We start from the raw sequence: 25,190 nt of genomic DNA on the forward strand, positions 1-25,190 counted from the left end.
TATTTTCTATAATATACAATCAAGTCATTTGCAAATAATGATGATTTTACTTCTTCCTTTCCTACATTTATGCCATTTTTTTCCCCAGCCTTATTGTACTGGCTAGGGCATCCAGTAGAATGTTGAATAGAAGTGGTGAGAGTGGATAGCTTTGGATTGTTCCTGATCTTAGGGGAAAAGCATCCAATATTTCAACATTAATTACGTTTTTAGTTATAGGTGTTGCGTAGCTATTTATTATATTGAGGATGTTTCCTCCTATACCTTTTTTTGCTGAGAAGTTTTTTTTAATTTTATTGAAATATAGTTGATTTACAGTGTTGTGTTTAATTTCTGCTCTGCAGCAAAGGGACTCAGTTATACATATGTATTCTTTTTCATATTTTTTGTTATGGTTTATCACAGGATACTGAATATAGTTCCCTTGCTGTACTAGGACCTTGTTGTTTATCCATTTTATACATAATAGTTTGCACCTGCTAATATCCTAGACTCCCAGTCCTTCCCTCCCCCACCTCTCCACCCCCCTTGGTAACCACAAGCCTGTTCTCTATATCTGTAAGTCTGTTTTTGTTTCATAGATATGTTCATTTGTGTCATATTTTAGATTCCACATATAAGTGATATCATATGGTATTTGTCTTTCTCTTTCTGACTGACTTCGCTTAGTATGATAATCTCTAGGTCCATCCATGTTGCTGCAAATGGCATTATTTCATTCTTTTTTGTGACTAATATTCCATTGTATGTATATGTGTGTGTGTATATACACACACAAACACACACATATCTTTCTTTCTTTTTTGGGGGTGGGGGGCCGCCCCGCAGGGCATGCAGGATCTTAGTTTCCTGACCAGGGATCGAACCCATGCCCGCTGCAGTGGAAGCATGGAGTCTTTTTTTTTTTTAGCATCTTTATTGGAGTATAATTGCTTTACAATAGTGTGTTAGTTTCTGCTTTATAACAAAGTGAATCAGCTATACATGTATCCCCATATCTCTTCCCTCTTGCATCTCTCTCCCTCTCACCCTCCCTATCACACCCCCTCTACGTGGTCACAAAGCACCGAGCTGATCTCCCTGTGCTATGAGGCTGCTTCCCACTAGCTGTCGGTTTTACATTTGGTAGTGTATATATGTCCATGCCACTCTCTCACTTCGTCCCAGCTTACCCTTAACCCTCCTCGTGTCCTCAAGTCCATTCTCTAGTAGGTCTGCGTCTTTATTCCCATCCTGCCCCTAGGTTCTTCATGACCTTTTTTTGTTTTGTTTTGTTTTGTTTAGATTCTGTATATATGTGTTAGCATACGGTATTTGTTTTTCTCCTTCTGACTTACTTCACTCTGTATGACAGACTCTAGGTCCATCCACCTCACTACAAATAACTCAATTTCGTTTCTTTTTATGGCTGAGTAATATTCCATTGTATATATGTGCCACATCTTTATCCATTCATACCACATCTTCTTTATCCATTCATCTGTCAGTGGACATTTAGGTTGTTTCCATGTCTTTGCTATTGTAAATAGTGCTGCTATGAACATAGGGGTGCATGTATCTTTTCAAATTATAGCTTTGTCTGGGTATATGCCCAGGAGTGGAATTGCTGGATCATATGGCAACTCTATTTTTAGTCTTTTGAGGAACCTCCATACTGTTTTCCATAGGGGCTGCATCAGTTTACATTCCCACCAACAGTGTTAAGTGGGATCCCTTTTCTCCCCACCCTCTCCAGCATTTATTATTTGTAGACTTTTTAATGACGGCCATTCTTACTGATGTGAGGGGATACCTCATTGTAGTTTTGATTTGCATTTCTCTAATAATTAGCGATGATAAGCCCCCTTTTTTTTTTTTCTTTTGCTGTACGCGGGCCTCTCACTGCTGTGGCCTCTCCCGTTGCGGAGCACAGGCTCCGGACGCGCAGGCTCAGCGGCCATGGCTCACGGGCCCAGCCACTCCGCGGCATGTGGGATCTTCCCGGACCGGGGCACGAACCCGTGTCCCCTGCATCGACAGGCAGACTCTCAACCACTGTGCCACCAGGGAAGCCCAATGAGCATCTTTTCATGTGCCTATTGGCCATCTGTATGTCTTCTTTGGAGAAATGTCTATTTAGGTCTTCCACCCATTTTTTGATTGGGTTGTTTGTTTGATATTGAGTTGTATGAACTGTTATGTATATTTTGGAAATTAAGCCCTTTTCAGTCACATCATTTGCAAATATTTTCTCCCAGTCTGTAGGATGTCTTTTTGTTTTGTTTATGGGTTCCTTTGCTTGCAAAAGCTTATAAGTTTGATTAGGTCCCATTGTTTATTTTTACTTTTATTCCTGTTGCCTTAGGAGGCTGACCTAAGAAAACATTGGTGCGATTTATGTCAGAATGTTTTGCCTGTCTTTCTCTTCTAGGAGTTTTATGGTGTCTTGTCTTATATTTAAGTCTTTAAGCCATTTTGAGTTTATTTTTGTGTATGGTGTGAGGGTGTATTCTAGCTTCATTGATTTACATGTGGCTGTCCAGCTTTCCCAACACCACTTGCTGAAGAGACTGCCTCTTCCCCATTGTATATTCTTGTCTCCTTTGTCAAAGATTAATTATCCATAGGTGTGTGGGTGCTGAGACATTTTATCATGAATGGATGTTGAATTCTGTCCAATGCTTTTTTCTTCATCCCTTGAGATGATTATTTTATCTTTCATTACATTAATATGATAAATTATGTTGATTGTTGTTTTGAATGTTGAATCAACCTTGCATTCCTAGGATAAACCCCTACTTGGTCATGATCTGTTATCCTTTTTATATATTGCTGGTTTTAGTTTGCAAATTTTTTGAGAACATTCCCTCCATGTTCATGCAGGGTGTTGATATATATATATATATATATATATATATATATATATATATATATATATATATATATTTAATTGTAACGTCTTTGATGGGTTTTGGTATCATGGTAATGCTTGTCCCCTAAAATGAGTTGGGAAGCTGTAGGGCCTTTTTAAGCTTCACAGAATGAAGAGAAATGATTTAGTTATATATTGAATTGATAAGTAATCATGTATTTTGTATTTTAAGTAATCGTTACAACTCCCATTAAATTACAATAAATTTGTAGTATATTTTATAACTGAGAGTAGTTCACCCGTGTAATACAGTTGGCCCCCCATATCTGTGGGTTCTGCATCTGTGGATTCAGCCAACAGGGGATTCAACCAATAGTGGATTGAAAATATTTTTTGAAAAATTCCAGAAAGTTCCAAGAAGCAAAAGTTGAATTTGCCATATACTGGCAACTATTTATAGTGTTTACATTGTATTGGGTACTATAAGTAATCTAGAGATGATTTAAAGTATATGGAAGGATGAGCATAGGTTATGTGCAGATACTACACCATTTTATATAAGGAACTTGAGCATCCTCGGAAAATTGACGGGGGGTCCTGGAACCAATCCTCCTTAGATATAGAAGAATAACTGTATTGAGTCAGGTACTAAATATGCATGCATATAGTCTCTTCAAAAATAATTTTCATGTGAATGATTTAATGATTATTGTGAGAAATGTTACTACCTAGCAGGGTTTACTTATACATAGCAAGCTAAGGCAGTTCTTCTCTGTCCTTTCTTCCATTTGACCTCAAAAAACAAATTGTTTGAGTTTGCACATGGTGCCAACAAAGCTTCCATTCTTTTGATTAAGGCTAGTATGATATTTGTCTAAGAGCACATTGCTCTTCTTAAATTTTAGTTACATGAGCACGCAGCGTACCTTGTGGATAGCATGTGGGACTGTGCTACTGAGCTGCTGAAAGACTGGGAATGTATGAATAGCTTGTTGCTGGAGGAGCCACTTAGTGGAGAGGAAGGTAAGGATGTTTAATTATGGTATTTTTGTTGTCTAGATAATTTTGAAAATAGAGTTTACTTATTCCATTTCTTTATCTTTTAGCATTAAAATAATGATTCAAAGTCTTTGAATAATTTTGTTTTCATACACATGAATATTATGCTATGTAGAAGGATGTAATTGCTGTCAATATTCTTTATTTTGTTTTATTATATTTTTTTTGTATCTGTTCATATTTTCATTTCTCAAATTGTGGAGCAGTGTTTTACAGATTTGTAATGCTCAGGAGGGTTTAACTTGTTCTGAACCTTTTTGTGATATAGTAATGGGATTTTCTTTAGTACATTAGGTCAGATTCTGTCACAGGCAGAAGGAACTGTTATGTAATATTATAAATGGCATATAAAGAAAAGAAATAGGTTAACTTTCTGATTTTTTTTCTTTCAGCGCTAACGGACAGACAAGAGAGTGCTCTGATTGAAATAATGCTTTGTACCATTAGACAAGCTGCTGAATGTCATCCTCCTGTGGGGAGAGGGACAGGAAAAAGGGTAGGCCAACATATTTTCAGTATTCTAAATTATATGTCTCTTTTTCAATATCTTTTTTAAAGTTCTTATTTGTAACCATATAATCAAATTTTTGAATCTTAAATTTTATTTTTCAGGCGATCTTTGCTTATAAATATGTGTTAGAAGTAAATTTTAAAGCATTAGCAATTTGTGAAATCCACGTTCCTTCCATAAGATACTTTGTGAGTTAACTACAGGAGATGCAGTGGTTGACAGTAACTACAGGAGATACAGTGATTGACAGTCCCTGCCTTTAAGACCGCATGTTGTGCAACATTTTAGAATGGTGTATTTGTCTGTTTTGGTTTATTTATAGATTTGCTTTCTTTTTCTTTTAATAAAAGTTTGAAATAAAGACAGGATAATCATTCATTAATATGGGGGAAATTCCTATTTCCTGGGATTTGATTTTAATGCATTATTTCAAAGTCCACATATATTTGTATTGTAGACCAGAGTTGCACAGGCTTTCAAACTTTGTGAAGCACAAAAATACATTTTTATATCGTGACCTAGTACACATCTATTTATATGTGTTTGTGTGTAACTGAAACAGAATTTCATCAAACAATACTGCAACTTAGGTGATACATTCTATTTACCTTTGTTTTCTTTTCGTGTTTTTTTTCTTGTTTTTCTAATGCTGGTCGTTACTTATGTTGATTTCATAACTCATGGATCATGGCACAACTTATAGTAGACTGAAATCCTACTCAGTCCTATTATTATATAAACTCCTAAACTCCTAAACTACATTTCCTAACTGCTTCTCCTTGCATCTAAAGGTAGAGTTAGTTAATCTAACTGGGTATTGATTTTGCCTCTAGACCTATTCAAAGTGTTGCTATTTTTAAAAAATATAATGTGCAAGCTATTCTCTTTGTTACTTTTGGGTTTCAAGTTCTATAGTAGAAATTCTTGTCTCCATCATTACTTATTTTGGATATCTTAAATTTGAGCACCTAACAGTGTCAGTGGGCTTATTAATAAATACTTAGAAACTTTGTTGTGTTACCTTAGGTGCTAACAGCAAAGGAGAAGAAGACCCAGTTGGATGACAGGACAAAAATCACTGAACTCTTTGCTGTGGCCCTTCCTCAGTTATTAGCTAAAGTAAGTTTGTGTCAGTATCAGGAGTGTTACTAAGAAATTACAAGTTTTGTTTGGAAGTGCCACACAGAATTTTGCACTTATCATAATATTTACTTACCATTATTGTGATGTTTTTGACATGATTTTCTTTTTTTTTATTTCAAAGTACTCTGTAGATGCTGAAAAGGTGACTAACTTGTTGCAGTTGCCACAATACTTTGATTTGGAAATATATACCACTGGACGATTAGAAAAGGTATGGTGTTTCTATGTATAAAAAACCTTGAAGAAAAATCGTTAACTTAGTTCATCCCATCATATTGTTTATTTATATTTTTGAAATATGTTTTTGTAACTTGTAATGTAAAAGGAAACCTGTATCTTGTATGCCATACATATTTTAGATAAGGTGGATTTATTAGAGAATGGCACTAATGAGGTTTCCCTTTGATTCATGCCCATATCCGTACCATCATTGCTAGCCATTATGTGACTGTATCACTGATCATTTATGGAGATTAGGGGTGGGTAACTAGATAATAACAATTGCAAAATGAAAGCAGCTAATATCCATTAAATACATTTACTGTGTTCCAGGAACATATATATTTATATGTATTAACATCTCACCAAGGCCCTGTGAGATAGGTAATATTATTCCTGTTGAAGCTGGGGAAATAAGTTTGGCTGGGTCAGTGCATTTATTTATTATGACTAGAAGAACTTAAAGTATGCCCTACTGGTTGTAAAGTTACTGTGTTTGAAGCTTTTCATCCCAGTTGTGTAGTCATTTTATGCCTATCATATATACCTTAGTTTTAATGAAGAAAACTTTGATTTTGCAGCATTTGGATGCCTTATTACGACAGATCCGGAATATTGTAGAGAAGCACACAGATACAGATGTTTTAGAAGCATGTTCTAAAACTTATCACGCACTCTGTAATGAAGAGTTCACAATTTTCAACAGAGTAGATATTTCAAGAAGTCAACTGATAGACGAGTTGGCCGATAAATTTAACCGGCTTCTTGAAGATTTTCTGCAAGAGGTATATATTACAAGTATTTTGTCAGCTGTGCCCCACTGCGCACCCCCCCGCACCCCCCAGAACCAAATTAGTCACCAGTCTTGGTGATAATCCCTAGCAGTATGTTGAAAAGTCATTCAGACTTTTTGTTCTGTGATTCATCGTGATACTATTATTCATCCACCAAAATAGGAAGGTGGCAAGAATCTGCGACTAAGAGAGGGTGAAAGCAAAGCTAACATCTTTCCCCTTTTTTTAATTTAAAGAAATGATCTGGGAAGTTTCCAGGGTTTAGTTGAACTCTAGAGGCTGTTAGGGAACAGGGTGTTAACAGAAAAGTTGAGCTAGACTGTGGCCACGTAACCTCAAAAATTGGGGTATTTCTTAACATTTTGGAAGTTTATTTATGGTCTTTGATATTATAAAGCCTTGATAAATTATAGCCACTGTCGATTTTGTTGTTTTGTTGTTCTGTTGTATTTCCAAAGAGGCTTAAGTGTGGTGCTCAAATACACTTGTATTTTTATTGTGATTTTTATCTTTTCTGGAAAGGCACACTTAACAGTTTAATTGATTTGCATAAAGTAAAAAGTTGTGATTCTCAAATTAATGCATTTAGCCTTTTCCACATCACTTTTGTCATTAATGCTGCAAAAAATGATGTGGACTTCTGTAATTTCCAGTTACTTTGTTTAGCAGTTGCTTCTTTAACTTTCTTATTTCTGTGTATAACATTTCATGCTTACTATGTTTTGCTTAATTGGAGGTTTATGCAAATATGTTGATGTACGAATGATCACATTCTTAAAAATTGTAATGGCTCTACTGTTGGCTGGATATGATTCTGATTAGGACAAGTTAATTTAAAATCAAACTGGTTTGTTAATTAAGTTTAATTACTTACCTTGTATAAAAATTGATGGTGAAAAACAAGCATTTTTTTGAGAGACCCGGGGTTTAATACAGTAAGTTCGATAGTATTTTTTTAAATTTGTAAATTTCTTATAGTGAGACTCATAAAATTGTCAAAAACTTAAGTTACTCTAAATTGGAAAGTTGATACCCAGAAAAAGGATTAGTATATCTAGTCCTTATGCAGAGGATTTTTTCCAAATTAATTTTAATTGGTCTGATATATCTTTCTTGAGCTCTGTGTTTCATTTACTTAGTAGATTTTGTCCTTTACGTATTATCTTTTATGATCTCTTGCTTGTCCTCTAATATATTTCTCTTTATTGTCCCAATGCATTTATTACTGTGAAAGAGTAGATGTCTTCATTGTTTTGTGTCAAGATCACTTAAAGGAAGAAAGGAGAATGTCATTCAGTTTTTCGCTCTTGGGTATAATGTATCTGTTATAACAACTCTATGTTTACCCATTATTCTGGCCACATTGCTTTAAATTTGGCCAGGTCTAAGTATTGAATGACAAAGTTATTTTGTGGTTTTTAATTAGGTTATTCTTTATTTTCAAGGTGTGGAAATCACCAATGTGATAGCCTAAGATTTTTCACTTTTGTGGTTATTAATGTTTAATATGATATAATTAACATTCATAGGGCGAAGAACCTGATGAAGATGATGCATATCAGGTATTGTCAACATTGAAGAGAATCACTGCTTTTCATAAGTAAGTTGAATCTTAAAGTTTCTGATTTCTTAAAACTGTAGCAAAATCAGAACCAAATTGCATGTTTGGGGATTATAGTGTCAAATTTTTTGCTGGATTTCTTGTGCTTTTTGGGAAAAAAGTGCTTGATAGAGTCATGTTGTGAATTGGGGAACAACAAATTATCAACTAATATACTTTTTAAAAATACACATTTTTTTTGTTGTTCTTGTGGACGCATGTTAGAAAGTTTACTACATTTTACTTTAATAGTATTCTGTTAACACTCAAGTCCAGAACAAATGTGATTAAGCTTAACTTTTTAATATAACTTAATTCTTTTTTACAGTGCCCATGATCTTTCAAAGTGGGATTTGTTTGCTTGTAATTACAAACTATTGAAAACCGGAATTGAAAATGGAGACATGCCTGAACAGGTTTTTATTTATTTACAAGTTACATATTTAACTTTGAGAAAGAAAACTTGTGACTTGTAAAATTTAACTGTATTCTCTTTGTTCTTTTATAGATTGTTATTCATGCACTGCAATGCACTCACTATGTAATCCTTTGGCAGCTTGCAAAGATAACTGAAAGCAGCTCTACAAAGGTTTGTGGTGGTTCAGTGGCATCTTTTTTTATTAAATTTCATTAACTTTTCAGCAAACTTAAACATAAGACATCAATAAAATCTTGCTTATTTCTAATCTATTTAGGCATGTTTACTTTTAAAAACAGTTATTTGTAGTTGTATATTCAGTGAAAGAACATTAATATGTTTAGGGTATGATTCTAAATTTTAAAAATCACATTTATATGTGGCATAATTTATGGATTTCCATATCATTCTCAAAAGTACTGGGTACATAAAGAACTACAGATTTTGTAAATCATGACCAAGAGCCTTTGAAACATACAGATACAGCTGTTGGGTTATATAAATTAATTATTACAAACCACCTGTCCCTAGATCTTGTGCCTTGTATTGTTTTGGGATCTCCTTATTCATACTCAGGATCTCTGTACTGATGTTCCAAATTCATGATAAATCACTTTCTGGTTGAGTGTAATGTGCCAGCTACTAGGTCATAGAACTTTCAAATTTTTATCTATAGTGGTAATCCTTGATGTGTTTAGTAATTGAACTAAACAGTACTGCCTTTTTCATTTGTAAATTAGAAACTTAAACTTTGTACTTGTAGTAGTAGATGTTGCCTTAAATATTATTTGGGCACATTTTTATAAATATTAAGTAATTTCTGTAAGCTATAGAATTAGCTGTTCATAGTTATTTTCCTCAAAAAGGAATCCTCTTGATAATGTTTGTTTTGCATAATTCACAGAATAATTTTAGAATTTTTTTGAGGTTTTTAAGCACAAGATGCAATTATATCTACAAATGGATATTTTCCACCTTGAAAAGACAATGTGGTACTGTTGTTAAACTAGTGTACTTTTTGTCAGACACCCAAAAAGTTTAATTCAATATCAAGCTTGCAGTAGGAACAGTGACTGTATTAGCAAATATGATTGCTCACCTAAATCAAAAGCATTGAGTTACAAATTAACATGGGAAAAAAGGTAATACTTTTAGTAGAGGAAACGGTAAAAATGAAGGTTATTAAATGCAAAAATTATTTCTATTGAAGCTTGGTTGAGTTTTCTTCACCAATCAATCTCTAAGTTAAACCTGTTTTTATTTAACTTGTCTATTACATATACCAAATATGTACTGATGCTCTATCGTTTGGCATCCAGTATCAGGAGACGGGCCAGAGGTTATGCCTTAAATAAATTAGTGTGGCTGATCTTTATAAAGTAGTTTTCTATTTTAAATTAACTGATGTAAATATTTAGAAAAAGAAAAAAAAGATTCATCCTTTTAGTGTAGGTTAAAATTTTTTTTTCTTACCACAAAACTAATTTTTCTTTGGTCCCTCTCTGTTTTTAAAAAGCACAACCACTATCCTACAAATGAAAAATGAAACATGCTGTCCCTTTTTTATCATTTATTTTATTCCATTCATCAGTCGGCCACCCATCAAATTACAAAGTGAGGATGGAATATAAATCTTTACTTGTTAAGCATTCTGAGGTAGTGGATTTATATGGATAGCCATATATAGTCATATAAGTTTTCTCATTCTAAAGGACCCAGATCACGTAGGATATTGTCCGTTAATATACCTGGTATTTTTTTTGATAAAATTTTATTCTTATATACAGATGCTTTTTCTATATGATGATATTTGGCTTTGAGTGAACACTCAGCTTTGTGAAAACATATATTTACTACACCACCAGTATTTATATATTCATTAATGATATGCATGTACTAATAGTCTGAGGATTTTAAGTACTAGGCCTTACAATATTAAGTACATAGTAAATTAAGTGTATTACAGAATGAACAGAGAAATGGAAATTGAAAAAGGCTGAGTTAAAGATGATATAAACAATATTTTTAGATGTCAGCTAATTATCATGAATATACCTGGTGTTTTTAAGCCTGCAATTTGTTGAGATTTTAAAAGTGGTTTTTGTTTTCCTTTTTGATAAATAATAAAGATTTAAAATCTAATATACAAGCAGAGTTAACATAGTTAAATATATGGTGATGTTTTATGTAATATAAAATATCTTAAATATTGAATGAGTTTTTAATACAGTATTTTAAAATGCTCATGTTAAATTTTTTTCAAGGAGGACTTGCTACGTTTAAAGAAACAGATGAGGGTATTCTGTCAGATATGTCAACATTACCTGACCAACGTGAATACCACCGTTAAAGAACAGGTTAGTAATTACTATAGATAGCAGTCTTTTGTAAGCAACCCTGAATAAATATCTGAGCTAATATAGAAAATTTAAGAAATACTGAAATTGGGCAAAGTAGAAATATCTTGTATCTGTCTGTATATATACTATGCTCAAAAAATAGATTAACATTAATTCCATGTGGAGCATTATAGATTACCCGCATATTGCAGTTATTCTGTGTTATTGTTTCTTTATGCCACACATGGTAAACAGACCCATATATACAAAGTAGGTGTATGCAGTTACATAAATTATTCCTGAAAGCAACAAGTATAACAGATATGCCTCAGGGAGGAAAGGTCCATCTGGTTTTGTTATCTCAGAGTATTATCAGATGTTGGCATTCCTGCCCATTCCTGATTGTGTGAGTTATTTTTTCTTATGTGGACTTTGAAATAAAAATTTTAGTCACTTCCGTCTTCACAGTGTTACCTTCCCACCCCATATGCCCTCTTGATTCCATTGCTGCCAAGCTTCTCAGTCTGGAAATACATTGTTACTTGGTGCCATGGGTAGTTTTCCCATCTGTAAAATAACTTCTGATCCTGGGACCAAGAGCCTATTTAGTTTTGAACTGTAACAATAAAGGACTTGGGACATTTTCTTCTCTATAATTCAGATAAGAGGGACAAAATTTCAGAAGGTAGTAAAATGAGTTTATAGTTAATGTCTTAGAATAGGATTTCAGTGAAGTATACACTGATCCAAACTTAATACATGAAGTATTACTTGATATATTTTCATAGGCCACCAAGATACTCAGCTTAATATTCCGTATTTCTTACAGTGTTAGCAAGTAATTCCTTATGGGTTATTGTGTGTAATCTCCTTTATATATAATCTGTTGTTCAGGCCTTGGAGATTAATTATTTGGTCATTAAATAGCCTGTGTACTAGTCTTCCTAACAGCTTCCAGGAATATGTCCTGGTTAGCTCACAAGACCTGTTAGTTCACTTAATTAGTAAATGTCACCACGCTTATCACTGTGTATCCTTACTGTGTATGTTGCAAAAGCTTTTGTAAACTCAAATATCTTGATAGGTATAAATTATTACTATAGTAGTAAAATGAGAGGAAGAGACCAAAAGAAGAGGTAAAACCATAGAGAAAAAAATAAATGTGGTTAGTTCCAAAAAGGCAAAGCTATTATTAAAATCTGCTTTGAGGTCTATATTATAATCTGTCCTTCTAGTAGTAGTCTTCCATTAAATGTAATTTTCTGTTGACTTTGTGATCAAAAAATTTTATTTTCCTTATCCCTTCCCAACAAATAACTAAATTTTTTCCAGTTACCTTCTGACTACTTTTTTTTTTTTTTTTTTTTTTTACCTTCTGACTACTTTTACCAGTGTTTGACTCTATTTAAAACTCCTGGCAGAGTTTTTTTTTAACATCTTTATTGGGGTATAATTGCTTTACAATGGTGTGTTAGTTTCTGCTTTATAACAAAGTGAATCAGTTATACATATACATATGTTCCCATATCTCTTCCCTCTTGCGTCTCCCTCCCTCCCACCCTCCCTATCCCACCCCTCCAGGCGGTCACAAAGCACCTAGCCGATATCCCTGTGCCATGCGGCTGCTTCCCACTAGCTATCTACCTTAACGTTTGTTAGTGTGTATATGTCCATGACTCTCTCTCGCCCTGTCACAGCTCATCCTTCTCCCTCCCCATATCCTCAAGTCCGTTCTCCAGTAGGTCTGTGTCTTTATTCCTGTCTTACCCCTAGGTTCTTCATGACATTTTTTTTTTCTTCTTAAATTCCATATATGTGTTAGCATACGGTATTTGTCTTTTTCTTTCTGACTTACTTCACTCTGTATGACAGACTCTAGGTCTATCCACCTCATTACAAATAGCTCAATTTCATTTCTTTTTATGGCTGAGTAATATTCCATTGTATATATGTGCCACATCTTCTTTATCCATTCATCCGATGATGGGCACTTAAGTTGTTTCCATCTCTGGGCTATTGTAAATAGAGCTGCAATGAAGATTTTGGTACATGACTCTTTTTGAATTTTGGTTTTCTCAGGGTATATGCCCAGTAGTGGGATTGCTGGGTCATATGGTAGTTCTATTTGTAGTTTTTTAAGGAACCTCCATACTGTTCTCCACAGTGGCTGAAGCAATTCACTTTCCCACCAGCAGTGCAAGAGTGTTCCCTTTTCTCCACACCCTCTCCAGCATTTATTGTTTCTAGATTTTTTGATGATGGCCATTCTGACTGGTGTGAGATGATATCTCATTGTAGTTTTGATTTGCATTTCTCTAATGATTAATGATGTTGAGCATTCTTTCATGTGTTTGTTGGCAGTCTATATCTTCTTTGGAGAAATGTCTATTTAGGTCTTCTGCCCATTTTTGGATGGCAGAGTTTTTATAAAGCTCCTCAAGATATAACTTCATCCAAAATATATATATATATAACACTTCAGCTTTATTGCTTTATTTATTTATTTATTTAGCTGTGCCAGGTCTTAGTTGTGGCATGTGGGATCTTTAGTTGTGGCATACGAACTCTTAGTTGCGACATGTGGGATCTAGTTCCCTGACCAGGGATCGAACCCAGACCCCCTGCATTGGGAGCGTGGAGTCTTAGCCACTGGACCACCAGGGAAGTCCCACTTCAACCTTATGTTTATTATACTGTCAAGTTTGCCTGATGATTAGTAAGCAGACCCACACTTGGTTATGTTTTTTTTACTTAATCATCACATATACTGACAATGAGAGTGCTTAAGAAGTCCTATAGATTTTGTGATCTCTCTTCTAAGAGATCTTCTAGGAGATATTCATCTTCTTGGTATAAGTGTTTTTCTTCCACAGAAGAAAAGAATGGTACCAAGTTTATGCATTATTTGATATTTGAGAATGTATACCATGAGACATTGTGGTATATATAGTGTAAAGGGTGGGGTTTGGAGTCAGAAAACCTGAGATTGAGTCTTGATTGCATGTTTTGATGATGTTAACATATTGTACAAATCACTTAAAAAATTAAAAGAAAATTGCTGAAAATTAAAAAGAATATTTGTGAAATTATCTTACAGTTAGTAAATTACAGTGCAAATATCAGTAGTTATTGTTGAAAAAATTACACTCTTCACTTTTAAAATCTTAGGAAAATAGTAGACATTGCTTTTTCTTATGAGTTTCAAATATAGAAAGTTGGATTTTATTTCCACATTGAATATGTAAGTTACTTGTGGCAGTTCGTGAGAAACTTTGGTTTATGGCATGCTATCCTTTTTTTTTTAATTTTTTTTATTTTTATACTAGGCCTTCACTATTCTATGTGATATTTTGATGATCTTCAGCCATCAGATTATGTCAGGAGGGCGTGACATGTTAGAGCCATTAGTTTACACCCCTGATTCTTCATTGCAGTCTGAGTTGCTCAGCTTTATTCTGGATCATGTCTTCATTGAACAGGATGATGACAATAACAGTGCAGGTAATTTTATTGCCATCTTTTTGTTAAATCTGTGTATCTACTATAAATCAAATTTAACAGCAATGTAAAGTGTTACACTACTGTTTGATATTTTATTCTTAAAACATGAAACACAGGTACATTTACCAGTGCAATTTGTGTTCATTGCCTGTAACATTGTAAAGACAATGTGGTATCACAGAGCATAGGCTTTGGAATCAAATCTTTGTTTCTCACTAGTTGTGAGCTTTTTTTTCTAATTTGTAGCTACCTTACAGGCCTGTACAAGTTAATTAAATTGAGCAAAGTGACTAGTATAGTGCCTGGGCATGTAGTAGGTAGGTACTCAACAAAATTTACTTCTCTTTCCCCTTAATCATTGGTAATACCAATATTCAAGTAATTAGAGCAGAATAAAGTGTTTCTTTAAATGACCTTTTTGTTGTATACTTTCATAGCATAATTTTTCTGTAAAGGTCTGGGGCAGTACAGAATGTTACAGGTAAATAATCAAACCAACGTTGCCTAGTGTTAAGTTACTCTTCGCACCCTAATTGCATGCACAGATGCCTTACTTGAACAAGAAATCGTGGAAAAACAGATAGTATTTGGTGACTTCTTCTGGGTTTTTTTTTTTCCAATTTGAAGTTAAACTTGAAGGATATATAACATCAGTATGTGTATGTCCATACATAAACTGACACATCACTGCAAAGCTTTTAACTATATATAATTCTAGACATGGCTTGTAGCTTATTTTTTATCAATAGAGAGCTTTGTTCTCAAGTATTAAAAAACTTAACCAGAACAGAATTGAGAAACCTAAGTAGCTAAAACAGATATCAAAATCCATGTACTAAAGTTTATATACTTAGAATTTTCCACCATTCACTTTCAGCTATTGGTTTAGTTACACTTTATTTTTAACATTCATTTGACATTTATTGGGCAGCAGGCAGTATACTAGATGCTGTGAATATCAAAAAAATGAGACATGGTCTTTTCCTTTAAGAATTCAATTCAAGTGGAAAAGACATATCTAAAACCAAGTAATTATAATGTAATTTGATAAGTAATAGAGGTAGGTACAAAGTGTTGTGGGCATGTAGAGGAAGTTCTAACTGTTCTGTAGGAGTCAGAACACCACTGAAATAAGCTAACATCAGAAATGGATCCTAAAAGATGAGTAGGAGTTTTTAAAACTTCTATAGGAAAACATAGTTATATTCCCAACACTGATACAAAATTGGTTTTGGTCTGTAACCCTTTTGATAGTTGGGGACTACCTCAACTTCATTTAGATCATAGGAAATAGGAATGAGAATAAGCTTGCCAATACTCCTAAATTTTCTGGGAGCTTCCTGGAATTACACTTTGTCTTACCTCCTTGGACTTTGTGTTTTTCTATTTCCACTTTAAAAATGAAATGTATTCCAGTTCTATGGAAAAGAATAAAATGTAACACACTTGTATATACCAACCACCAGCATTTGTCAAATTTTGCTGTTTGTTTCATATTTGTTTTTTAAAGGAATAGATACAAAAGAAGCCCTTGTTTGTATCCCTCCCCATCCCATTATTCTTTTTCCCTAGAGATAACTGCTATCCTGAATTTGCTGTTTATCATGCCTTTGCATTTTAATTTTATTTTACTAGGAATTTATGTATCTTTTAACAATATATAGTTTATTTTCTGTTGCTAGCTTCCACATAAATGGTATCATGTTGAGCATTTTATTTTTCATCTTGCTTTTTTGAGTTAACATTATTTGTGAAATTTGTCAGTATTGACATGTGATTATAGCTTATTCATCCTGACTGCTGAATACTATGTGATATGAATTAACCACACTATCCATTTTCATATTGACGAACATTTAGGTTGTTTCCATCTTTTCTCCTATTATAAATAGTGTTACAAAAATGTTCTTATACTTATCTCCTTGAGCACATGTGCAAATGCTTTTCTAGTGTACAGGCATACCTCCTTTTATTGCACTTCGTAGATACTGTGTATTTTAATAAATTGAAGGTTTGTGACAACCCTTCATCACACATGTCTATGGGTGCCATTTTTCCAACAGCATTTGTTCTCTTCATGTTTCTGTGTCTTTTTTTGGGTAATTCTTGCAACATTTCAAACTTTTCCATTATTATAATATTTGTCATGGTGATCTGTGATCTTTGATGTTACTACTACAACTCGCATGAAAGTTTAGATGATTAGCATTTTTTAGCAATGAAATGTTTAATTAACGTATGTACATGTTTTTAGACATAATGCTATTGCACACTTAGTAAGACTACAGTATAGTGTAAACATAACTTTTATATGAACTGGGAAACCAAAAAATTCATGTGACTCATTGTAGTATTCTTTATTGCGGTGGTCTAATCAAACCTGCAATATCTCCGAGGTGTGCCTGTATACCTAAGAGTGGCATTGCTAGATTATGTAGTCTATGTGCATCTTAAACTTGACCACAAGTTGCCAGATTATTCTCCAAAGTCGTTTTATTCTTTTACCCTCCCACCAGCAACATATGATAGTTTCCATTGGTTTTCATACTCATCTAACCCCTGGTATTGTAGACCCATGGTTATTTGATTTGTTAGCCCACATCAGACTAGAAGGGGAGAATAAAATAGGGAATGCTTCTAGAGGCACTGGCAACACATAATAATAATGGCAACTGACATTTATTAAAGGCTCAGTGTGTTAGACACTTCTCTAACATTCTTTAATCCCCACAAGAGAAAAAGGTGGCTAATTTTTGATAAGTAAGAAGTGAAGAAACCTAAAAATCAGGGCTCAAAAAACTCTTAATATCTGGGTAACTTAGTCTGTAGGGGGAATAAGTCTGTATCCCTCTAGTTCCTGAGAACAGTACCAAACAATGATTGGAAACAATATTGTATAGAAATCCATTATAATCACAGAGTCATTAAGAAAAATTTAGCTTGTATGTTCAGTGTACTCTTTTAAAAGAATGAACAGTACGTTTTAGGTTTCTAAGCAAATGACTTTGGCATTCTGGAATAGGCACTTTTGATAACAGAAATTTTTCGGATGGTCTGTCTTAAACAAACTCCTATTCTTAAAATTTGGTTTTTATTTACTAGCAGTTACCAAGGATTATCAGAGACAGGGTAAAATAAATACTTGTTTTAAAAGAGTTCTTATTTTATACACAGTATTTTTTATGTAAGTAATTTCATTTGTAAAATTTGTCAAGAGGAAAATTCTTTGCATAGCTTTTTATGTAAAAGGCTTTGTTACAATTTTATGCACAGTATCAAATAATTTGAAAATCCTTTGGCAGTACTTGGAGGCTGTAATCCGGCTTTCTCAGCTATGAATTTGGAAATAATTTTGTCCCTTTGATAACTGAATATCAAGATCTTACATAATGGATCAGAGCAGATATATGTGAAGTTACCTTAAAAAGACAGAATGGGTTTCTAGGCCAGTCTAACTGAATATCTGTAATATGTATAAAGAAAGTATCTGTCAATAAAAGTTGGGTTTGAGGTTGGGTGGGGTCATCTTTAGAAGGGATAACAGAATTTCTGAGGTTGTCTGCCCCTAGGGAAGAAAGAGCCTTACCCAACAGATACTGAATATGCAGGTCTCATCGGCAAACTGTCCTGCTAGGGAAGTAGATTAATGTGTTAGGCAAGCTTAGCCTGATTTCACTAAACAGCCTTCTGATTTGGCGTCACAAAAATTTTGTGTATTGGAGTAAATGGGCTGGTCATTCATGAAGATATTGAGTGATTATAATTTTTATTTTATTTAAATGTTTTTCCCTTATTTTTCAAATTCTCCAAAATAAAGATGTTTTATATTGAATTTGATACACACACACAGACACACACGCATGTACATACACATGCACGCGCGCACACACACACACACACACACACGGCTGAAGTAAAATACAGATGGCTTAATGTTGGAAACCTTTTTCCCCAGATGGTCAGCAGGAAGATGAAGCCAGTAAAATTGAAGCTCTGCACAAAAGGAGAAATTTACTTGCAGCGTTTTGTAAGCTAATTGTATATACTGTGGTGGAGATGAATACAGCTGCAGATATCTTTAAGCAGTATATGAAGGTAAAGTTGAAAAATGGATAGCGAGATATTTTTATGTCGCTTTTATGTTTGGTTGCCATTGAATTTTTTAATAGTAAATTACTTTTCTAGTGTAAAAGAAATCTCTTAAAATATTTAACATTTTCAGTAAATTTTCCCATACCTCCGATCCTCCATTAATGGACATCTTGGGTTTATTAAGTTCATTTGTGTTTGGAATATTGCAAACACCTTGTCTTAGGTTAACTGTCACTAATAGAAATTGCTTTTGTGATTTAGTTTAAAACAACAGGATGGTGTCCCTCCCCTGCTTGATGTAACATAAAAAAGTGTTTAGGAGTCAGAGAACTAGATAATACAGTTTTGGCTTGGTTACTACGCAGCTTGTGACCTTGAGTAATTCAGTACCTTTTGTGTCCTGCGTTTCTTCATCTGTTCCACTGTGATAGCTAAGGTTCCTTAAGCTCTGAAAATCTGATTTGAGTCACAGTGGGTTATTCACAAATTGTCATAAATATGTGTGAGAGTCTTTAACTTGTAAGTAGTAGTAGAAAGGATATTGTTGATTGTACTAACAGAATGTGACTAAATACGGTGTGATGATTTTTCTGTAATCCTTTTTCAAGTAAAATCTAATTATAAATGTAAACTTTGTTTAAGCTTTTTCTTTTACAGGATAAAACATGTAATACATTTATCAAAACCTAATTAATTCTCTTCAGAATACTTTCCTATATGATAGAACCATTAATAAAGTACTTTGGAACTTAAGTTATTTGGCCTGATACTTGTTAGATTTTTTTTTTTTAACTAACGTTGTTTTTGAAGTCATTTTGCAAATTTTAAACTTTTAGACTTAGGTATTCTAAATTAAAGTCAATTTTGTTAGACATATAGGAGCATGGTTATCCTGTTATCTCTGGTAGTTGTTAATGTATGCATTTTGAAACAAGATCTTAAATTAGAAAAAAAATTCCTGCGCAGTGTGTAATGTAAATGCCACATACAGTAAGTTTTCTTTTAAATGTTGTTAACAGGCTGTTAGTTTCTATAAGCCAAATCAATAAATTTGGAAACTGCTCATGAACTACATGCCATTAGCAATGAATAAGTTATGAAAGTAACTGATTACATTGATTGTCTTAATAGTTCACAAAGAGCACAGAACTTTGTTTCTGTCCTTTGTTTTATTTCTGAAAATCTGTATAACTTAATTATTGTTAAACAATATACCTCCTTAAAACCAACTGTGGAGCTTAATGTGATTAGATCTTAACTGTCTGATATTTCTGAATTTACTGATGTTAGGGATTATGTGTTTAAAGATTATAATGACGTTTTAGTAACATTCTTTCATGTCTTTGAAGGCATAATTCTAGCCAAATAACATTCTTGTGATGTGCTTATGTGACTAACCTAAAATTAGTCTTATTGTCCAATAGTTTTAAGAGACAAAGGCCTAATTTGTACAAATTTCTTTTCTAGTATTATAATGACTATGGCGATATCATCAAAGAAACAATGAGTAAAACAAGGCAGATAGACAAAATTCAGTGTGCAAAGACCCTTATTCTCAGTTTGCAACAGGTAAGACATGAAGAGTACCAGGTTTAGGCTAGCAAAATAAGCACTTAATAGTTTTCAAGTTAACAGTTGAAAACTGGGAAAAGGATGCAATAGATAGTGCATAAAAGTGGAAATGAAAAATACTCAATCTCACTAGTAGACATTGTACAAGTGAGATCATTTTTTGCTTTGAGACTGGCAAGAGTGGCAAAACCTATAGCCACCTAAGGTATGGGAGAAACAGGTTCTGACAGCAAGGTATATTGGTTCAACCTTCCTGGCAGGTAGTTTGGCAATATATGTCAAAATTTATAATGTGTATGCCATTTGAGGCAGCAGTTCTACTTCTGGAAGTTCGTCCACAGTGGTAATAGGATAATTTTGCAAAAATGAGTGTAGAAGATTATATATTGCAAAGTTATTTATAATAGCAAGAAATTAGAAAATATAAATGCCTGTCAATAGGATATTAGATGAATATATTGTGTAGTATATTTCTGCAGTGGCTGTGTAGCACTTAAAATTGGTGTAGGTCTGTATTCATTAATTTGTAAAGATCTCTATAATATATAGTTTGAGAATAAAAAAAGATTGCAGTATAGCATCTCTATAAAACTGTGCACATCTCTGTGTACCTATTTGGAAAAAATAATCACCAAAATGTTAGCTGTGGTTAACTTGCTTTGGTAGGTTCCAGGTGAATTTTACTTTATTCTTTGTACATTTGTACATGTATTTTAATGAGCATTTATCAACCGTATAATCAAAATGTACCAGTCATTTTCATTTTGGCAGTGTCAAGGCAGGTTTAATTAGGCAAAAATCATTTACTTAGTATACTTTTGTCTGTAGAGACCAAATGCATGCAGAACATAACCCAACCCATTTCACTTTGATAAACTTTCTTGCTTTTTAGAGATCTAGGTATGAAAGTTCTTAATTTCATTTGCATATTTTGATATTCTTTATTTAAATTAATAGAATTTAAAAGGTTTTAAAGGCAGCATTTCAATAACTTTTGGTGTAAAATAATAGCTCTTTGCTGTAGAAAGTTTAGAAAATATTATAGGAAAACTAGAAAAAATACAACTTATCTTTAATTTTTTTCACTTAACAGTGTTTTAATTTTTAACTTCCTAATCTTTTTTATGCCTATGTGAAATGTTATTTTACAAAAATAAAAAATCATATTGCACATTGTCTTGAAATGCTGAATTTTTCATATTAATAAATCCTGAACACTTTCGTGCCGTTAAATACTTTCCTCTGCATTTTTAATGACTGTGTAGTATTCCATTTTATAGAGGGACTATAATTTAACCAAGATCTCTTCTCGTTTGATGTTGAGGTTTTTTACAATTCTTGCCATTATAAATAGCACTAAGACAAACATTTTTGTACTTAATGTATTGTATACAGATATTACTATTATCATTCCTTTTGGATAAAGTCTGATAATAACAGTTGCTTACTCAAAGGGCATGAAAATTCTAAAGCTTTCACTACACATTGCCAGATTGCTCTGTAGAAAGGTTTTCTCAGTTTATGTTCCCAGCAGATCAGTGCCCATTGCACTGTATTCTTAAGTAGTAGCCATTATCTGTTTAAAATCTTGGCAGCTTGATAATTGAAAGATTGTATTTTGTTTTGCTAACTTTATTATGAAAGTTCCTGATGTGAAGATCCATCATTTAAATGTCAATAAGGACATAGTTGTTAGTTGGTTTCCTTTTTCTTTATATTTTTATATGCTATTTTAATATCCAATTAATACCGGCAGAAAAGAATTCTGTCGTAAGTAATCTAAGGAGTTTCTAATGTCAATAACTACCTCTAGTCTGAATATATGAAGTGCTACAATTTTGGTCATTTGTATCATGTTTTTAAAAATCCATGTTATAGAATGAAGTACAATGCCTTATTTATAGAACATCAAGTATATTTTAAATATAAAATGTAGTATTTTAAAATTAGATGTTAATCATCCATAGTTATTAAAAAACTTTAACATGCTTTCTTTCTTTCCAAACAGCTTTTTAATGAAATGATACAGGAAAATGGCTATAATTTTGATAGGTCATCCTCAACATTCAGCGGCATAAAAGAACTTGCTCGACGTTTTGCTTTAACTTTTGGACTCGATCAATTGAAAACGAGAGAGGCCATTGCTATGCTACACAAGTAATTTCCAAATATTTTATTCAGCTCTTCTGTTTGTTAATCATGAAGTTTTTTTGTACCTTGCTCTTTTGTTTAGAATAACCAAGTTCAATTGATGCTTTATTACTTGTTTACAAATCTGTGGCATGTCTCCTTTCTTAAGAACCGGTTATAGTGCTATCTCTGTTAACACATGAATTGGGACTAAAACACCTTTTATAGAAAAGTCTTTGCTTTAATTAAAACCATACAAAATCTTTATAAATTACGTGAAGAAAAGCAACATATATTCATCAGGTATTATAGAATCTCTTTTAACAGTTTTTGTCATAATCTCTCTTGCTGGGTAGATAATGTTTTGAGATTTGATTTCTTTGTTTCAAGTTTTTTTGTTTCTGGTTCTGTTCTCTATTTTGCAGTGACCTTTTCTCTTGTTTTGAGCCACAGTCTTTATTTTGTCTGCATGTTTTCTTTGCCTTATCAAAATTGGAAATCATCTGATTTTATTTTAGGCATGTAATTTAGTGATCAAGTATACTTTTAAGTATATTTTAGAGCTCTAACATAACCAACATGTGGTTATTAATATCCTTTATGTCTTTATTGTGGATAAAGAGCCTTGCCTTTGGAAAAATCAAGAGGCTTGGGCTCTGTTTCATTGAAAGCTCTCTGTTTTGTGTCTTTTTAAAATTCCTGTTGCTTACTTAATTATGAAGTGTTAAATGTCTCCCTTCAGAAATTGTTCTGCTCTTTGTTAGTCCTATACCTTCCTCAAATTTAATTTACTCTCTCCTTTTCACTTTGCTCTAAAAGTCTCAAATTTCTTTTTATGCCTTTTAATACTATGGATGAGAATTTTAGGTAATATTTAAGGACCACACATGTAGTAATTATTTTGAGAAGTAATATATTATTTACTTCATATATATATATATATAATGTTGGGTAATTGTCTTGATTAATAGAGGTATTTATTGTTAAATAAATATAAACTGGGCCTTGAGTGGAGTTTAATTTTTAAACTTTACTCTTAAGTGGGTCATTACAGATAGTCTTGAATCATTTATTTTTAAGTTGATCCTATGTGTTATAGTTGATCTCCTTTGTGTCTTGAAAAATACAGAAAATGTACTGATCATTATGTGAAAGGATTTGGGTTATTTTCTATGGAAAAGAGAACTGAGGAGAGAATGTAGATATACCAAACCACATTTTAAATAAAAACCAGCTGGTGTGTGTATGTGTGTGTCTGTTTTGTTTTAAAGAAAGTAACAGTTGGGAGTTCCCTGGCGGTCCAGTGGTTAGGACTTGGCGCTTTCACTGCTGGCGCAAGGGTTCAGTCCCTGGTCAGGGAACTAAGATCCTGCAAGCTACGTGGCGCAGCATCCCCCCCGCCCCCGCCAAAAAATAAAAATAAAAACCAAAACAAACAAAGTAAAAGTGGCATAAAATGTAAATATATTTGCTCATTCTCGCACTGTAGCCTCCTTATTCTCTCTATTCCTCAGCTTAAATGCATGACAAAGGAAACATCTTAGTAGTGGGATGAAGTATAGAGAAATTCCCTAAGTTATTCAATTTTGTATTGTAGTCCTTTAAATATTTGTCTTTTTTTGTTGTTGTTTTTGTTGCAGAGATGGCATAGAATTTGCTTTTAAGGAGCCTAATCCACAAGGAGAGAGCCATCCACCTTTAAATTTGGCATTTCTTGATATTCTCAGTGAATTTTCTTCTAAACTACTTCGACAAGACAAAAGAACAGTGTATGTATTTGTTAGAAATACTCTATTTAATTTTGTTTTGGAATTCTTAAAGATTAATTGTTACACTTGGTTTCCCTCTCAGATTAGATTAGATTTGTAGGATTGCATTAATGCACAAAAAACTTTATACTTCAGAAATTTTATAATTTAAGGATTATAACTGTTTTATGCATAATACTCCATTTTAATTCTGTGAGTTCCCCTTACAGTGTAGTTGTGGCTTTAGAGGTGTAACTGGAATGCTTTGTGTATTCCTATTTGAGTTCTTGGCTCAGCCTAACTAATGAAGGAGCATTTAACAGATAATGATATCACTGATCCATCAGGAGCACCTTAGTCTGTGTCCTGAGCCGTGACTACACTGGAAAGTAGAAGTCCCCCTCTTTTATCTTTGTACTTTAACTACAAGTCCTGTTCTCAACAGGCCATTTAAACAGGATACTTTTATGGTTTGGTCTTCTAAAATCGTGACTTACGTTCTAGGAGAGCCTAACAAATGGAATTAAAGTCTCAAAATCTTCTTTCATCTCTTCCACCCCCACCCCGCAACCCTGGGCTTTGAGGTATAAAAAGACAGAAGAATATGAATAACTCATAGGTAATGTCTTCTGAAAGCCCACCAGTATTTTGCTTTTAAAGATTGTATAGATCTTGGGGACTTCCCTGGTGGTCCAGTGGTTAAGACTTCACCTTCCACTGCTGGGGGTGCGGGTTCAGTCCCTGGTCGGGGAGCTAAGATCCCACATGCCTCGCGGCCAAAAAACCAAAACATAAAAAAGAAGCAGTATTGTAACAAGTTCCATAAAGACTTTAAAAATGGTCCACATCAAAAAAGTCTTTAAAAAACATCATTGTATAGATATTATATGAAATTCTAAAGCAGACAAAACGGTGATAGAAATCACAATAGTGGTTACTTCTTGTGGTTGGGGAGACTGAATGGGAAAAGGGATACAGGGTACTCTGTAGGGTCATAGGAATGTCCCATATCTTGATAGGTGTATGGGTTACATGGCTGCATTCGTTTGCAAAACTGATCCAACTTTACTGTTAATTTCTGTGCATTTTATTATATATAAATTTATCCCAGTTCAAAATTGCATTGAGGAATTACCTGGTGGTCCAGTGGTTAGGATGCCGTGCTTTCAGTGCCAAGGGTCTGGGTTCAATCCCTGGTCTGGGGACTAAGGTT

The 25,190-nt window shown here is 33.5% G+C and overlaps 1 protein-coding gene across 2 annotated transcripts in view; it reads left to right on the forward strand.

Moving 5' to 3' along the window:
- Positions 1-25,190, forward strand: part of STAG2 (STAG2 cohesin complex component) — a 73,311-nt gene that overhangs the window by 32,998 nt on the left and 15,123 nt on the right. For both annotated transcript variants that reach the window (XM_065900907.1, XM_065900908.1), the window contains exons 14-27: positions 3,757-3,874; positions 4,303-4,406; positions 5,448-5,540; positions 5,686-5,775; positions 6,365-6,568; positions 8,107-8,177; positions 8,506-8,593; positions 8,686-8,766; positions 10,860-10,952; positions 14,261-14,435; positions 18,391-18,530; positions 19,995-20,096; positions 22,108-22,256; positions 23,870-23,998. In XM_065900907.1, the coding sequence (XP_065756979.1) occupies positions 3,757-3,874; positions 4,303-4,406; positions 5,448-5,540; positions 5,686-5,775; positions 6,365-6,568; positions 8,107-8,177; positions 8,506-8,593; positions 8,686-8,766; positions 10,860-10,952; positions 14,261-14,435; positions 18,391-18,530; positions 19,995-20,096; positions 22,108-22,256; positions 23,870-23,998 (1,637 nt within the window). The remainder of the gene's footprint in view (positions 1-3,756; positions 3,875-4,302; positions 4,407-5,447; positions 5,541-5,685; positions 5,776-6,364; positions 6,569-8,106; positions 8,178-8,505; positions 8,594-8,685; positions 8,767-10,859; positions 10,953-14,260; positions 14,436-18,390; positions 18,531-19,994; positions 20,097-22,107; positions 22,257-23,869; positions 23,999-25,190) is intronic.

The sequence above is a fragment of the Phocoena phocoena genome, chromosome X (assembly GCF_963924675.1).
Source record: "Phocoena phocoena chromosome X, mPhoPho1.1, whole genome shotgun sequence".
NCBI classification, from domain to species: Eukaryota; Metazoa; Chordata; class Mammalia; order Artiodactyla; family Phocoenidae; genus Phocoena; species Phocoena phocoena.